This window comes from Pollicipes pollicipes, unplaced genomic scaffold, assembly GCF_011947565.3.
Source record: "Pollicipes pollicipes isolate AB1234 unplaced genomic scaffold, Ppol_2.1 Scaffold_7262;HRSCAF=8765_pilon_pilon_pilon, whole genome shotgun sequence".
Classification (NCBI taxonomy): Eukaryota; Metazoa; Arthropoda; class Thecostraca; order Pollicipedomorpha; family Pollicipedidae; genus Pollicipes; species Pollicipes pollicipes.
In genome coordinates this window covers 2,010,559-2,028,171 of record NW_023597055.1, presented here as the reverse complement: position 1 = coordinate 2,028,171, position 17,613 = coordinate 2,010,559, and the positions used below count along the sequence as shown (strand labels likewise).

The following is a 17,613-nucleotide window of genomic DNA, read 5'->3' as shown; positions in this document are numbered from 1 at the left end:
CCCAAAGCGTCGGCGGCATCCGTGTCTTGCCGTCGCCCCAAAACGTCAGCGGTATCCGTGTCTTGCCGTCGCCCCAAAACGTCAGCGGTATCCATGTCTTGCCGTCGCCTCAAAACGTCACCAGCATCATTGTCTTGCTGTCGCCCCCCGCACACGCCCCCAGTGTTCACCTCACCACCTGACCGCCGCCCCTCTCCCCACAGACACGGTGACCGGCTGCGGTCAGCCGGACTGCCTCCGCTGCGGCGACGACAACCAGTGCACGAGCTGCGCGCGTGCCATTGTCCTCGGCACGCGCCAGTGCGTCACAGGCTGCCCGGGCAACTACCGTCTGGTACACAGCGATGTGGACGGCTACCACGGCCTCCTCTGCAGAGGTGGGCACCGCGGCGCTGTGCGAGTATTGCGGGCGTGGACAGTTTTAGGTAGAAGGTAGGTAGTAGGTAGGTAGTAGGTAAGCAGTAGGTAGGTTATAGGAAGGTGGTAGGTAGGTAGTAGGTAGGTGGTAGGTAGGTAGCAGGTAGGTAGTAGGCAGGTAGTAGGTAGGTAGGTAGTAGTTAGTAGGCAGGTGGGGAGTAGGTAAGTGATAAGCAGGTGTTAGGTAGGCGGTGTGCCTGTAGGTTGTAGTAGATAGTAGGTAGCAGTCGTAGGTGCCACCAGACGTAGGCGGGTGCTTGTAGGCTCGAAGACATTCTTCTGCTAGTCCTTGTGACACTGTGCGCACGTGCACTGACGAAATGTTTCAATGAAATGCGTCGAAAAACTGCAGAATCGTGCGGTCGTGTTTCATCCGGGATTTTTCAGGGCAGCGAAACCCTCACCACGATCCGTCTGTTCTGATGGGTTGAGCATATTTGTCCGTGGTTTGTTAGCAAACAGTCGTGGCACCCATGGCGTGCCGGGTCATGCTAATGCACCGCGCGCTGTCATGATGATACACTGCCGGCTGTAACGAAGATGCACCGCGCACTGTCATGATGATACACCGCGCGCTGCGCTGATAACGCACCGGCGCTGCAATGATAACGCACCGGACGCTGCTATGATAACGCACCGCGCACTGTCATGATGATCATGACTGAACTGCGTCCCATCCGTGGCCTGTAACCCGGTTCACTGTTAGCTTGCTACACTGGACCACGCGGTGTTGGCCGGCGCCACGCCGTGAAGACTAGGAGACATTGCAGTTGTCGTCGCTTCAGCTTCCCACGCCATTGTGTCGGCGGCGCGATCAAGGGTGGAGGTGGGACGATTCCGGTGAGAGAGAGTTTTCGACTTTTGCGGTTGGACTGCGCCTCGTCAAGGGCAGTCCGGTGGCGGGCAGTGGGGAGCGGGAAGACCAGCGGGCAGCAACTGCTGCAAAACGTCCGGGTAGTGCACATTGGGCAGTAGTGTCAGTGGGCGGTCGGGCGGTGAACAGCGAGCGATCAGAGGGCAGAAATGATTGAGTGGCAGGAGCAGCGGGTGTTGGACAGTGGCCAGTGTGGTTAGTGGATATCAGTCCGCTGGGCAGCGGGTGGCTATCGGGCAGCCTGTCCGCTGGGCAGCGGGTGGCTATCGGGCAGCCTGTCCGCTGGGCAGCGGGTGAATATCAGGCAGCCGACCAGCTGGGCAGCAGGCGTGACCAACGTCACGTCCTGGTCGGACAGCTGCCTGATCAGCCGGCACGTGCCCTGCCGCTGGTCCCAGCGTCCGGCCAGCGCTTATCGCCGACAGCGCGCCGGCCGCTCGCTCACAAACAAGTCTGGTTATGAGCATTTTTACCAGTGACGTCATGGTGGGAGTTTTCCGGGAAGCCGATGAGTTGCTGGTCAAGGGCGGTGTGGTGCGTCGTAAAATTGTTGTTTACAGCGATTTTACTGCAGTTTGAATTGGCTTAGACATGTGCTGCCGCATCTGTACTTGCTCATTGCTGAATACGCATCTGCATTTGCGTTTACTACTTCCTCAATGACGAAAAGATGCGCGTTGCGTTTTCTTTCGACAGAGCAATCCCATTTGCGGAGCATGACAAATTTGGGACAATGCTCCAGCGATTTCATGCTACGCGGACTCTTAATTTTCCCAGTTTGTTCGTCCAAAATATGGACTTGAGGATGATTCATTGCGACATTAAAACGTCGTAAATTTGTCAAGAATTGCCGAGCTATTCATCATATACCCATTTTAGAAGCAGTCGGGTCGGGTCTGCGGTTCCCTATACAGCGCGAGCTCAACTCGGACGCGGCTGCCCATGTGGCGGTTCGGCAACATTTGACATGTGCCAATCAATCCAACGCGGCCTCCAAGCATCTGGACATGGAGATCGTGCCTGCCGCCAAATCCGCCGCGCTAGCTGGGCTTCATTTGTGGTTGGACCTGGGCTGAGCTGGTTCAGATAAATCGTTATGTCTCTGATCTAAGCGAGAGGCTCTCATCTCACCTTATTATGGTTCTCATCTTAGTGAGACGGCGCTCTAGGGTGTATCCATTCTGTGCGATATCAAAGTCTTGTTGCCTTTGTATCATTGTCTGTCACTGTCGCTTCATTGTCACATAAACTGCAACATTTGGTAATGTGGGTATTGTACGTAGTTACTCCACCGTCATGTTCTCGGCGCATGCATCAGCTGACTGCTTTGCAATTCCAACGGGCCATTCCATCCGTTAAGTGCTACTTTTTGAAACGCTGCACGATGTAAACCCAGTCCACAGCAACCCACGTTTTCTCTCCTCGCCGTGGCCGGCATACCCTTGCGGTAGTCTGAAGCGAGCGGAAATGGCTTGTCAGCCAAGGCGGAAGCAGTTTATCGAGCACAATCGCGAAGCTAAACCCGCTAACCACTGCGCGGCCCGAACTCGCCACCGTCGTTTGCTTTGCGCGAACACAATACGCAATTGTGAACACCGCTGGCAAACCGGGAAAGGTACTCAAAATTTTGCACGTGATTGAGTGACAACAGGTCGTCGCGCTATGGCGGCGGTTTTTCTCTCCGGGAACTCGTTTGGTGGCGCACACTGGGCTCAAATGGTTCGGTTCTTTGTGGCCGCTGCAGCGCCGATCTGAGGCTCACCCGTCAGGCGCAGCTGACGAGCAAGCACAATGTAAAAACCCTCAAAACCGACATTAAGATCTCCTGTTGCGGTCCAGAGGCGGTGGGGCGCATACCGGGCGGGGTTTGGGCCGGCGTCGCATTCCGCCGCCGCCGGGACTGCCGGAATCGAGTTCAGAGGTGACCGCCGATGTCAGGGGCGAGCCAGCCACAGCCGGCACGGCCGCGTCAGGCTCAGGCGCGGCCTCCGGCTCGCGGTGTCAGCTCGGAGGTGCAGCCAAGATCGGAGATTACTGCTTCCTGATCGCTTTTGCCGTGGAGATCGATGATAATAGTTTCGAAAAAACGTAAGGCTTTTAGCGTTAGCGGTTTTGGACTTCTGCGACTTTTTTGGTCGGATTTGGCCACACGCTGGACGGGACGAGGGGGTGGCGGCGTGGCCTTGGTCGCCAAAGAGAGACATACGAAGAAGAGAAGACACCAAGCAAGAATAGGGACGCCCACCTCCACGTCGGTGGAGGGAGCGCCCTCAGACCAGACGGGTCCCGACGCCGCGGTCGGCGGGCCGGAGCCGGAGGCGGAGCCGACCTCAGGGCCGACACACGGACGCATTCCGCGACTTCCGGAGCCGCGGCCCGGCCGGCCGCGAGCGCTCGCCACCGTGGGAACGCCTCACGGCCGGGGAGACGCCGCGGCTCTGGGACGCGGCAGGTCGGCCTCTCCCGACCCATCACCGCTCGCTTTACTATATTGTTTTTTTGTGAGAAGGCGCGGAATTCGGACGGTATGTTCTCCGGTAGTTGGTTGGCGGCGGATTCTTTCTCATGGCATTGCTATTGGCTGTTAATTTCTTGCCGAGGCATACTCGCTTACTTCGTGTGCGCAAAAAGAAAGCATGTTAACTTCGATGCCAAAACTGCCAGGACATTGAGTCTTTAATTACATTCCACATTTCAACAAAAGCCAATTAAAATCCGGTTCAGTGAGCGACCTCATGCTCGGAGATGTAGTTTCTTGTTCAGTTGGGGGCGGGGGGAGGGGGGGGGGCTGAAGCCCCTAACCTTTGCTTCAGCCCCAACTTTGAGAAGAACGTGTGCAAATGTGTGGTGAAACCCATTTGGAGCGCAATTTTGGCGAAGGCGTCGTCATTTTTCAGTTGCCAGCCCCTATTTTGCGAAATTATGCTTTTGCTCACTCTCAACGACTGGAAATTGAAGATGACATCGTCTGCATGATTCTTCATAGTACCACATGGCTTTAAATGACGTTTCTGGAGCTAATGACAACCAGCATTCAAGCATGCGCCCTGAATTTTGTCGTTATGTTGCCGTAATTATGTCGTTATTTTGTCGTTTTGTCGTTATGTTAGACTTTTAAGCGCTAAGCATGATATTTCTTAATGAGTTTTATTTCGAATATGCTACTCACGCCAGCTCTCCATGTTACCATTGACAACAAATTAAAACGCGGGCGAAGTAATCTCGGAGGGGTATTTTTGTCTGCCGATCCGAGAGTCTCCTGCCTCACGATATGTGGTGCCACGGGCTTGCCACATTGCAGGCGTTTGAGGACCTATTTTGCATCGGTGACCCACGGTCCGCTGCGGTAGGGTTAAGCACAGACGCGAGCCTCCTGTTCTCGCTAACTGCTCTGGCGTCATTCATCGCGGCCGTCATTATCCTCGTCGCTATGATTGTTATTGTCACATAATAACGCTAATTTGCGGTAACAAGAAGCTACGATGTGACTATACTACTATGATATCATTCAATGTATACACTATTACTGTTTGTATGTATGACTATATGCATATTCCTCTTTCTTCGGCAGCGCCTCGGTTTCTGGACACGGCGGACATGACCGGCGGCGAGCTGGCCGTGCTGGTGGCAGCGCTGGTCGGTGCTGCCATCTGCATCGGCCTCGTCGTCGGCGCCTTCCTCTTCCTGCGCGTGCGTCGCAAGATGGACCCGCTCAACGATCGGCTGGAGGCGCGAGGCGTCGGTAAGTGGCAGCACCGGCGGCCGACCGATGGCCGGCCGTGGTCCTTGCTGCTCCCTTCTTGGCCTGGGGCCCGATCTGGTGCGGGGAAGATCTGTGCGGCGCGTGACGACGCTAGGGTTGTAAGAAAAGTGTTGAATGCTCGCTTGAGCGCTTCTGGCCTGTTTTCGTTGGCGAGCAGGAAGGGCTACTCCGCTGGATTAAAAATGGTGCCTACATATCTTGTTGGTTGGAGCCACGACGGGTCTCAACGCGCTTGTAGGACGTTTAACCAGAAATGGCTAAGAGGCTTTTGACATGGACTGCGAGACAATCGAACGGAGGTGCTCCAACATCTGCCGCTACGCACCCTACGCTCATGAATAGTCTTATTGCTTGTGCCATCGCGACTTAAGCCAGGTTTTCGTCCTTCTTCAGACGCTGGCACGGTCAACGACCTGGAGCGGATTCAGTTTTTGACGCGACTTCAAGCCCTGCGTCCCGAAACTCAGAACTTTCTGGAAATGCTGAATGACACCCGGAAGAAGTTCGACAGCAAGAGCGGAAAACGACGGGACTCCACTGTAGACACAAAGAACAGAGCATACCGGTGAGAGAGGCGTTGGTATAAACAAAACCTGTTTCCTTCACAGTCCCACATTAGTAACACGTTTTAGATGAGCAAAAACAAAAATCTGAAGTAACTGAAATACTAATGTACTAATGTAAAAATACTACTAACTAATCTGAAATACTGTCGCTTTACTAAAGCAAGTGGGTGTTGTACGATGGATACAAAAAATCCCCATGACCCCATGACGACACCAATTATGATAACAGTCAGGACAACGAGCAGCATCTGCATGCCGATCTTACCTGCGGCGCAATGGGAAGCACACACGAATGGTCATAAGGGAGCGTTCTCGGTTCTGTAGGGGGGTCGGGGCTGTTTGACTAACGTATTATTTGGCTAGCTCTATGAGCTCTGACCTTACACATCCTCTTGACTGATCACTTGATAAATGACGACAGTAGCTCTGGTCTGCCAACTGCGCGGTTGCCATCGTTGCCTGACGTCGGCCTGCTGAGATTGCCCGCAGTGGATTTTAAGTTGCGCGTCTGGGAAACCAGGGATATGGAGTTCGAATTTCCGCGGTGCCCGCGCTTCCCGCCAGGGTGAGGCGGCATGCAACGTCATATAGCCTCAGCTACTGAAGGCGTTGTTGACTGCCACCCGACGCGTGACCTCCACCTGACACGTGACCTCCACCTGAGGCGTGACCTCCACCTGACGCGTGACCTCCACCGGATGCGTGACCTCCAACAGACGCGTGACCTCCACCTGAGGCGTGACCTCCACCTGAGGCGTGACCTCCACCTGAGGCGTGACCTCCACCTGACGCGTGACCTCCACCTGACGCGTGACCTCCACCTGAGGCGTGACCTCCACCTGAGGCGTGACCTCCACCTGACGCGTGACCTCCACCTGACGCGTGACCTCCACCTGACGCGTGACCTCCACCTGAGGCGTGACCTCCACCTGACGCGTGACCTCCACCTGACGCCTGACCTCCACCTGACGCCTGACCTCCACCAGATGCGTGACCTCCACCTGAGGCGTGACCTCCACCTGAGGCGTGACCTCCACCAGATGCATGACCTCCACCTGAGGCGTGACCTCCACCTGACGCATGACCTCCACCTGAGGCGTGACCTCCACCTGAGGCGTGACCTCCACCTGAGGCGTGACCTCCACCTGACGCATGACCTCCACCTGAGACGTGACCTCCACCTGAGACGTGACCTCCACCTGACGCGTGATCACCACTTGACACGTGACCTCCGCCGGAGGCGTGACAGCCACCTGAGGCATGACCTCCACCTGAGGTGTGACCTCACGGCTGACCGGCCGCTCGATCCTGCGTGACCTCACGGCTGACCGGCAGCTCGATCCTGCGTGACCTGTCGCGGATCCTGACGCTGCTGAACAGGAAGGAGGAGCAGATCTGCACGGTGCCGGCCGACTGGCAGCGACTGCTGGGTTGGGCGGAGCGGCTGCTCAAGCGCTACAAACGACAGAAGATCTCCAAGGTAGGCCGCGGCGCCGACCTCGTCCGGTCGCAGGATGACGGTGGGGGGGGGGGGGGGGGGGTCGGTGGGGTGTGAAGTGAACGTGATGGCTCAAGGACCTACGCCACTGGGTTTCCCATATTCACGGCGGGTGCACTGTGCGTTCCTTCTCATCTCAACGATGGTGAATATTTATTTGAACTTCGACGAGGATTGACTTGTATGGCTAAGAAGTCACGACGATAGAGTATTACACTGGCCAATCGAGCGCATCAGAAGCCGGCGTTAAACATGCAGGTGCCAGTGATTGCAAATAGAAACGGATGGCGACTACGCAATGCACCTTTGACGCTGTCGTCGTTGAGAAGGGTGGTCATCATGGGAAGGGCCAAGTGGGCCATCTCCCATCCCTGAGCAAAAAGCCTTCACTAGATGCTGGTAGATCTTTCACGAGATTTCGGATTACACTCATACGATTTTGGAGAAAATTTGACAATTGCACTCCCACACTGAGCAAAATCTAGGCTACGTGCCTATCGGCACGTCCTATCACAGCAAGTTGGTATCTGATATGAATAAATAATTTTTAGAGCTGTAGGTAATTATCTGGATTGTCGTTTTCTCCCGAGTGGGTATGCTTGCGGCGTAACAAACGGAACAAACAGCATTATCTCCTGTTCTTTGCAGGAATTTGGCTCGGCTCCGCACATCGAGTACCTGGCCGTGCCGACTGCGCATGCGCCGTCGAGTCGTCCCCGTTCGGCAGCCGGCCGCCTGTCCCGCCCAGAGAGCAGCCTCGTCACCGGCTCCCACTTCAGCATCAGCCAGGCCATCATCGAGGAGGAGGACCACCTGGACGGCGCGCAGAGCCTGCCACCTATCGGGGCCGGCGAGAAGCGCAACCGCCCGGCGCCGCCGCGCGGCGGCACTAAGTACCGCAAGCGAGAGGTGGCGGCGCCGGGCGGCCGGCGGCGACCGCGCGGCGCGCGCCTGGCGCGTCAGGCCGCAGGCCGCGCGCACAACTGCAGCGTGCCCACCGGCCTCCACCTGCTGCCTGAGGAGTGCGCCGGCAAGCCCGTGTTCGTGCACCAGCTGAACGGCGGCCACGGCGACCTGTTCGTGGACGAGGGGTGGTCGCGGCCGGCGGCCAGCCTGCGCCCCGCCTCCAGCGCGCACAGCCTGGCGGCGGCCAGCTGGCCGCGACCGCCGCGCTCGCTGCCGGCGCCCGGCGGCGAAGCGCACCCGCACCGCGGTCCGCGTCCCACCTACAAGGACTGGCCGCTGGAGAAGCTGAAGCACGTGCGGAGCGCGCGCGTCGAGCGCGAGCGCACGTCCGACTTCACCGACACGACGACGGACGGCCAGAGCGGCCACTCGGGCGGCAGCAGCGCCGGCCTACCGCCGCCGCCGCCGCCAGTCTACGGCGGACCGCGCAGCAAACTGCAGCTGGACAGCAGCTTCAACGAACACAGCGACTACATCGACAAGGACATCGACAGTTTCAGCGGCCGCTACTTCCACGAGGAGGAGCTGAGCACGGTGCTGTAGCCGGTGCTGTAGCCAGTGCTGTAGCTGGTGCTGCAGTCTCTGCTGCTGCCGGTGCTGCAGCCGGTGCCGCAGTCAGTGCTGCAGCCGGTGCTGTTGCCGGTGCTGTACCCCGTGCTGTAGCTGATGCTGTAGCCCGTGCTGTAGCTGATGCTGTAGCCGGTGCTGTAGCCCAACCGGTGCGGTAGCCGGTGCTGCGCGGTTGATGATTGCCTTTTGTAGTGGTACCGCCGATGTCTGCCGCAGTGGCGGGCGTCATGGTCTGGCCAATGTTGTGGGGAGTACTGTGTGGCCGAGGTGAACTTCGTACTTCTGCTGCAGAAGACACTTCTCCGTTCAGATGCGGTAGCGAACGCTGCCTTGCTCTTGAGTGGCGAGCACCGCCCTGGTGATGCAGTGAAGGCCGCCAACCAGGTGTTTTGATCACGCTGAGCCGATACTAAGCTGACCCTGGCTCGGACTCGGGCGAGTCGAGTGGACTCGTGACTGAGGAATGGCTCGCCGGCCGGGAGAAACGTGGGCTGGAACGCGTGATGACTCACGCAGTGACAGTTCGGACCGGGATGGCCGAGGCCTGGCATGGGTCTATACGGTCCGCGGTCAGGGGTCGGGTGTGCGTCCTGCGCGGCGGCCCGACTGCCATCTACCGGCAGGCTTGTCAACCGTTGTCGGCCGGCCGGAGAACGTCGGCTGCTGTTCGTCGCTGACCTTCCGACTGGAATATTGGCCGGCTCCGACAAACCACCGACGACCGTCGGTCCAGCGCGGAGCGCCAGCTGGCGGCGACCGCCAGAGACTCGGCGGAAATCCCCGACGGAGGCCTCGACCTCGTTGCTGGGATCTCAGTGTACAATACTGCCATCTAGCGGCGGCTTCGTAAGCGTCTGGGGTACGGTGCACCTGGCCGACGAACATCCGCTTTGGGCTTTGCGACATAACCCCCGCCGCAAAGGAACTATCCATTAGCGGTGTGCGTGCGTCGAGGAACGGAGTGAAGCTGAACTTCAGCGTTGTGCTGCATATGGATGGTGTTACTGGACCGTACTGTCATGCCAACCGTGGCTCTGGCGGTGACGTCGGACATTGTGCAATGCTGCGGGCCGCAGCAGCGGGGGCCGCTGGGCGCACGTGCTGCTGACCGATTGTGACTGTTGAATAGAACTGATCGTGTCCACTCCGCACATTTGCTACGTTCGTCGGTGACAGCTGGCGTCACACCACAGCGCGCGTGACGGGCGGAGCCCCCCCCCCCCCCCGCTCAGCGGCTGGGGCCGGAGTAGGGGAGAGCGATTCGTCACACGTGGTTGACGAGATTGCCCCGCGACTTAAGGAGAACGCCTCGCCTGGGCCACGTTCCCCATTGATAAAGCACCTGTCTGAGTCGCTATCTATGACGTCGCAAGGGGCTACGTCATACACAAGAGACTATCCTCCAAACCGTGAGAACCGTCGTGACGCACTTACCTATGACATCATAGGTTACAACTGTGGATGGCATTTGGTGATGGGGAGCGCGGCCCAGGCGCGGTCAGTCACAGTAAACTCTGCGAGCCGCCGGTCCACCGTTACGCCCTGAATCAACCCTCATCAAGCCCCAACCTCCAGAAAAACAGCAGCCAGGCCATTGCATTTACTTGCGTCGCGCTCATCCTGGTAACACTCTCAGCCCACCGTCAAACGCACAGACAAGACAGCTATGGCGTGCTCATGTGCGTGTAACGCAGTCCGTACAGGCCGACATGCGCACCGCCACCGGCCGGCGACGGGGCTCTGGAGCTGCGGCTCACACCGGGACGGATCCGCGCTCTGCGACGCGGTGCGGGCCAGCCGCCGAGGCTTCTGCGTCCAACCAGGGACCGAACCGCGGCCAACGCAGAAATAGCGCTTGCTCTTGTGACGTCAGTGGATGACCGAAAGACATGGCGGCGAGGTAAAGCTTTCTCGTCCGGCAAAGTTCAGGCGATCAGCATGGCACAGCTTCGAGGAAGTGTCATTCGTCACGGCATGCTGTTCAGCGGTGTCGGTGACGTCATAACACGCTAGTGTTGTGCGGCGTACAAATTGGTCAGGTTTGACGTCACCAGTGCATTGGTACGCCATCGCCAGTCTAACAATAAATATGATATCATCATGGCATGTATAATTCGATGTGAACTATATGATATCACGGCATATTGGTTCGATATGCTGTAGCCACCTGTCCGGTGTGACGCCATCAACAGGTCAGTATGACATCGCCGCCAGCCCGGCATGACGTCACCAGTCCAGCATGACGTCACCAGTTCGAAAGCGCGCCAGTCCGCAGTAACGTCACCAGCCTCGCGCGACGTTATCGCCAGTCCCGCACGACGCAGCCCTCCGTCCGCCGGCAGCGTGACGTCATCAGAGCCTCAGGCCGTCTTTCGCACCATGACGCACACGAACATGTCGGCCTGGTCGAGCGTGTCGAGGCCGGCCGGGCACGCGGCCTGGCAGAAGGTCTCCTTGCCGATGGTGATGGGATCTTCGTCGTCCGGGCACGGTATGGGGGCCGCCACGCACTGGAACGGCGCCGCCTGCTTGGCGGCTGAGGCCGAGCAGAAGCCGATCGCCTGCGGCAAGGGAGGCAGCGTCAGTCGGCGACGGCAGGTAGGGATGGAGTGGTGAGGAGGATGAAGGATGGCAGGATGAAGTGGTGAGGAGGTGCGGGATCGCGGCGGCGTCCGCAATCGTCCGATACGCTGTCGCTGAATAGCACGTCTAAATGCCAGCACATCTGAGGCGGTGGAGAACAACGAGGCCGATGAGACTGAGACGCACCGAGAACCTCAAGCCTCTGAGACGCACCGAGAACGCAGTGAGATAGAGAAGCCGCAGTGACACTGTGAGACACTGTTGGGAGACAGAAGCACCGCAGTGAGACAGACCGCTCACAAAATGAGAAGCGAGACCGTCGCGACACAGGAAACCCGCACGAGGCCACTCAGAACATGCGCGAATGCTGTGGGGAAGTGAGCCCGCAAAGTAACCAAGAGACAGCCGGACGGTGAGGTAGCCGGATGGTGCACAGCCGGACGGTGAGGCAGCGAGACGGTAAGACAGCGAGACGGCAAAACAGCGGGACGGTAAGACAGCGGGACGGTGAAACAGTCGGATGGTGGCAGCAGGGTGGTAAGGCAACGGGACGGCGAGACAGGCGGGCGGTGAGACAGGCAGACGATGAGACAGCCGGACAGTGAGAAAACGGGACAGTAAGACGACCGGACGGTGAGGCAGTGGGACGGTAAGACGACTAGACGGCAAGACAGCGGGACGGTAAGACAGCCGGATGGTGAGGCAGCGGACGGTAAGACAGCCGGATAGTGAGTCAGGTGGACGGTAAGACAGCAGGACGGTAAGACAGCGGAACGGTGAGACAGCCGGATGGCGAGGCAGGGGACGGTTAGACGGCCGGACGGTGAGACAGTCGGATGGTGAGGCAGCGAGACGGTAAGACAGCGGGACGGTAAAACATCCGGACGGTGAGACAGTCGGATGGTGAGGCGGCCGGACGGTGAGGCAGACGGATGGTGAGGCAGCCGGACGATGAGGCAGCGAGACGGCAAAATAGCGGGACGGTAAGACAGCGGGACGGTGAGACAGTCGGATGGCGAGGCAGCCGGACGGTGAGGCAGCGGGACGGTGAGGCAGCGGAACGGTGAGGCAGCGGGACGGTGAGGCAGCGGGACGGTAAGACGACGAAACGGCAAGACAGCGGGATGGTAAGACGGCCGGACGGTGAGGCGGGGGACAGTAAGACGGCTGGATGGTGAGGCAGGGGGACGGTAAGACGGCCGGATGGTGAGCCAGCGGAGCCGCGCCACTCACGCTGACGAGTTGCTGCCGGGCGTCGTCCACCACGCGCGCCACGATGCTCCTGATGTCAGGCAGCGGCTCGGCCGGGCCGAGGGCTGCCGCCGCCACCAGAAGGCAGAGCGTCACGCGCGCGGTCGGCATAGTGAAGCTGGCCCAGCTGCCGCCGCCGCACGCGCTTTTGTACCGAACCGGGCGAACTACGCCGACCGGCTCCACCTATCAGGAGCGAGCAGCGTACGACGTCAGAGCGGTGGACGAAATGTCACCCGCGCTGCCGACTGAAGTCGGCGGGGGCTGGTGTTTTTTTGTCAGTTGACTGGTCATATAAAATCAAAACCGCAGTCCCACACTATGAATGATTCAAAGTGACCGACTTAGCAGTTGTAATAAATAGATGGTTTACCATTCATGCATGAAAAGGGATTGGAATGAGAAAGAAGCATGTCGTGTGTCAAGAAGTGGGATCGAGATCTTTCATCGCAAGCCATCGTAAGGTGGTAACGTCGTATGAGAAGGCTATAAGCATCTTGTCTGCCTCCGAAAGCCCGGATCACGAAAAAGTGCAGTCTGCTGTACCTTCAGTCAAGGCTACCAGACCTTACACCACGTCTACTAGACCTTAGGTCAAGTGTACTAAACCTTGCGTCGTCTGCTAGATCTTAGGTAGCCTTCTAGCCCTTAGGTCAAGCCTGATAGATCTAGGGTCAGCGGCATGTCAGGGGCGCCGTCCGACCCGGCGCACCCCCACGTCAGCCGGTCAGCTGGTCCACCCCGGCCGGCGGGCGACTTCCGGCGGAAGGGCGACGCTTCCGGTGACCTGGCCCGCTTCCGGCGCGCACCGGCACGCCGCGGGCGGCGCGGTCTGGACACCGGTCAACAGGGACGCACGTGAGGGGGCGCGGCTCACGGAGAGGAATGTCACCGGGCTGGGGACAATGTCACCCGCGCCAGGCTTCCGTGCAGCTGCCTGTCCTCGTCCAGCGCAGAAAGGGAGTCCCATGACAAAATGGTCACCAGTGTATTGCAGACGTGGCGTCACGCTCATTAAGTTCAAACGAATCAAACAAGAACACGGTTGAGAACAGCGTCGATCGTTAAACGGCAGCACGGCTCACGTCGTCGCCGGGCAGCCGCCGCGGGCCACCCTGCGTCAGACCTTCACGGCGGCGGAGGATGTCCCGCCAGGGGCGAAGGCGCAGTGACCGCTCACGCCCGCCTATCACCCAATCACGTCCGATTATCACCGCGTGACGTCAGATCACGACCGCATGACGTCAGATCATCACCGCCGCCGCTCGCGTCCCGGCCTCAGCATCCCGACGCGGCCCTCGCCGCCGTCAGCGTGGCACGGGGTCCCGCGGTCCCGCGGACCCACGCTGAACGGACGGGGCGGCGGAGGGGCGCGGCCGCCGGCCGGACAGGTCACCGCAGCTCCTCGTCCGACTCGAGCGGCCACAGGGCCTCGTCCGAGTCCTCCTCCTCGTCCTCCTCGTCGTCGCCGAGGGTCAGGTCCTCCTCTTCCTCCTCCTCCTCGGAGAGGTCGTCCACCAGGGGACCGTCCTCCACCTCGTCCACGTCCATGTTGATCTCAATACGCATCCTGCGCATAACGTGAGCGTCACGCACTCGGCGTCACGGACTCGGCGTCACGGACTCAACGTCACGGACTCGGCGTCACGGGCTCAGCGTCACGGGCTCAACGTCACGGGCTCAGCGTCACGGACTCAGCGTCACGGGCTCAGCGTCACGGACTCGGCGTCACGGGCTCAGCGTCACGGGGTCACGGCCTCAGCGTCACGGACTCAGCGTCACGGGCTCGGCGTCACGGGCGTGATGCCGTGACAAGTGATGAGTCATGCTGAATACGCTGAAGTTAAATAACAGATCAGTGGAACGACTCACCTGCCACAAACGTCATAAACTCTCGGGTTCGGCTTTAATCTATATAAACACACAACGATTTCGACAGCGCACTTTTTGCTCGTGAGAATCGCTTCGCGGCTCGCTGCCGGTCGGTTGGTCGCTCAGTGAGGCGTCGGCCAGATGACTGAGCGACCGTTAACATCTCGCTCACAGTTATGCAAAATCTAAACACGACCTTAACCAACTGTGTACAGCCCGCGCTCGAAGTAGCGCCGCGCACGAAGTACTTCGCGCGAAGCAGCGCCGACAGACTTCACACGAAAAATGGACAACTAACTAGCTTACATTTGAAACATACAGCATTCGGCCTCGAAGCACACTGTACACAAGCTCTCACCTGGCGTCCATAACGAGCAGCGTGACGGTGAGCAGCACGGGCAGCCGCATGCGGCACTTCCAGGCCAGGTGCCAGAGGAACAGCAGCGTTGACTTGACGCCCGGCTCCAGCGCCGTGGCCGAGCCCAACGGAAAGAACAGAGGCATGGCTGGCGCGCGGGAGGGGCGGATGTGTGAGGGGCGGGGGCAGGGGCGGGGCTGGGTTGAGGGTTGTGGTCACAGCAGGGTGCTGCAGGCAACTGGTGAGCTTAGGTGTGTTGTGTCATTTCCCTGAAACAGCAGCAAACATTTTAAACAAACATAGAAAAACAGCTGCAGTGTTGAAATAACTCAGACCTGGGGCAATAACACCTGGTCAGTAAACAGCAAATCTAAAAATGTTATAGACAAGTTTCTGCTTCATGCCATGCTGTACAAGAAGTTCAAAATTCAAATAAGTCTTAAGGGACATTGTGCACCAGACAGGTGTATAAATATCTGGTGACATATGAGCCTGACATGTACCTTGCCTACACCATAGACCAAGAGCAGAAAACAAAATAATCATCAGATTGAAATGATTTTAAAGGAACTATGTCCACCAAAACTTGCTTTTCAAGTTTTACTTCACAAAAGTTGTGCAATTGGTAATGCTCTTTCCATTTTTCTTCTGACCATTATGACTGTGCAATGCTTTGACCTGCATACCATGAGGGATCATCTAGTCATGCTTTAATAATGGCAACATTGAAACAGTTGCCTAAAGTGAAGCATACAACATTATAAGATGTTGGAATGCTTGCCTTGTCGAGGGTTAATATATAGGTATTTTATGGAATCAACATATTTTGACTTCTCTATGCATATTTGCTTTCAAAATATCTTTGTGCCTGATTTGAATCTCTTCTACCCCACCCTCTGGTACAGCCCATCCTGCATGCATAGCATATAAGCTGCCCTGCTACCAGGCCACTACCTTTGTGCCGAGAGAACCAAATTAAAGTGAATGTGAGTGTACTTAAATGGTGAGAACAAACTATCAAGCAATGCAAACATGAGCTTTGCAGAAATTGTTCACTGATGCAGGCAGTATATGAAGTGGCTGTAGTTTGTGATTGTAGTAGTTGTAGTTGTGATTGTAGTAGTTGTAGTAGACAGTGGTTGTAGTTTCCTGATTGTTCACACAGGAGGTGTAATGCATGCCCTTACAACTAGGTTCGTTGTGAGTAAATATCAGACAGTGAAGCATAGGCCAGCCCAGCAACAGTATCAGCACAGCATGCACTTGTTATCTAAGCACCTAGAGTTTGACACCAGGTCACCACCACCAAGTTCAGCACATAGATAGCCCATGGTTGAATAAATTGTAATGTTGTAACGATAATGTCAGGCAAAGATACTCAAAACTTATATCTTCATGTAAAGTTGAGAATTCAGTACAATTTGACCCGACATGGGTTTGGCCCACACATGGGTGAGGTTCAGTGCACTGAAGACACATGGGAGTCTGGTGCAGGAGCTAGATTTTTTGCAGACTTTGATAGCACTGCATGGCCTGATGCCCCAGCAATAACTGACATGACTTGGCCCCTTTAGATAAGAACTCCACCCTCAAGCCAAAACTGCAAAAAATGCATGTTGCACCACACAAAGCAGGGGCATTGTGGCAATAATTTCGGCGCACGTACAAAACAGTTTCAAAATCCCAGATCCCTTCGCTTGGTGCATGGTGGGCACCGATTTCAGTACACGGAACCTATGCTTTCAGAAATTGGGCTGTCTCACGCGTATACTCCGGCAGACTTCATCTCTCTCGCACTAAGGCCATCAAAGAACCTTTGAGTTTCACTAGCCGGGTAAAACATTACCTAGGTACTTACACAGATGTTCTCCCCCCGCTCCCACCCAAGCGTCCTCTTCTTAATCGCTGTGGGCGTTTCAGCTTTGCAAAACAGAAGTTAACACAAACTGCGCCACAATACGCTTCGCTGCGCCAGGGACAGCGCGTGACGTCACACCCGGCTGCATCGCAGACAGCCCAAGGCGATTGAGTCCGCAGCCCACAGATTTTCCATGGCATGCTGGCCGAAATCTGGGGTCAAGCGCCTAGTATCGCGAAATTCAATATGGGCTAGTTGGTGGGGGGCAATGCGCCACGAGAAATTAACTGAACTTCCTCCACCACACGCCGGCAAAACGGGTTTCTCCCCGGATTTGGCCCATTTTTTCCAAAGTTGGGGCGGTCTGGAGCTCCCCCACAACTGAGAAGGAAACTACCACCCTGGCCCTCGCGAAGCCTGTACTGCCTGGCCTGGTAACGTGACAATCATAGCACGCGCCTTGCCGCTGCCTACGGTGGGGTCTGGAGGATCGCCCAACCAGTAAAAATTATGTCACTGCAAGGCACATGAACACCCGAAGGGCGATGCGACGAGATGGTGTCAATTTCGACACGGCCGGAGAGCAGCACCCCGTTCTAACAGCACAGCCGGTGTCTGCACCCCGTGCAGTTTCCCTCGCCAGTCGCTGATCAGGACGGAAGGTTGGGAATCGGCACTGTGGTCATATCCCCCATGCCAAATACACCGGGCCCGATCTGACTGACCGACTGAGAAACGCAGCCCGACGGAATCGCTGACATTCCCTGTCGGTGAAACCTCGCAGGCCCTGCCATCGGTCATCCGAACCGTCACCGGTCCACACTCCGCGACAGACACTGGTGAATGAATGTATTATGTTACAATGAACAGGGCGACAGAGTGCGCCGGCTGTTGCCGGATTTCCAGGCGGCCGTTAGAGACACATACGCCACAGCGACTTTTCCTACGCGCAGCACGGCGCTGAGGCTCCCGGCCGGCGGGAGCACCCACCACTGCTCAGCACCCACCACTGCCAGCGCTCCGCTTCATAACAGTGG

General features: G+C 57.5%; 3 protein-coding genes across 3 annotated transcripts; 1 reads left to right on the top strand and 2 right to left on the bottom strand.

Annotated features, from left to right (window-relative positions):
- Positions 1–203: 203 nt before the first annotated feature.
- Positions 204–8,627, top strand: T48 (FU domain-containing protein T48; the record flags this gene model as incomplete). The annotated part of the gene is given in 7 exon segments (XM_037238279.1): positions 204–377; positions 4,863–5,033; positions 5,448–5,619; positions 6,956–7,100; positions 7,767–8,027; positions 8,082–8,225; positions 8,352–8,627. Coding segments are annotated over 7 exon segments (1,343 nt in total), but the record flags the coding sequence as incomplete, so codon positions are not given.
- Positions 8,628–10,247: 1,620 nt separating this feature from the next.
- Positions 10,248–12,599, bottom strand: LOC119114050 (uncharacterized). The gene is made up of 2 exons (XM_037238278.1): positions 12,471–12,599; positions 10,248–11,215 (listed from the first exon to the last, which is right to left on the bottom strand). The coding sequence occupies exons 1-2, from the start codon at positions 12,597–12,599 to the stop codon at positions 11,015–11,017; spliced, it is 330 nt and encodes a 109-aa protein (XP_037094173.1). The 3' UTR covers positions 10,248–11,014.
- Positions 12,600–13,475: 876 nt separating this feature from the next.
- LOC119113794 (uncharacterized) lies at positions 13,476–16,659 on the bottom strand. The gene is made up of 3 exons (XM_037238030.1): positions 16,577–16,659; positions 14,719–14,987; positions 13,476–14,058 (listed from the first exon to the last, which is right to left on the bottom strand). Exons 2-3 carry the CDS (start codon positions 14,862–14,864, stop codon positions 13,881–13,883), a joined length of 324 nt encoding a protein of 107 aa, XP_037093925.1. The 5' UTR covers positions 14,865–14,987; positions 16,577–16,659; the 3' UTR covers positions 13,476–13,880.
- Between the last annotated feature and the right edge of the window lie 954 nt (positions 16,660–17,613).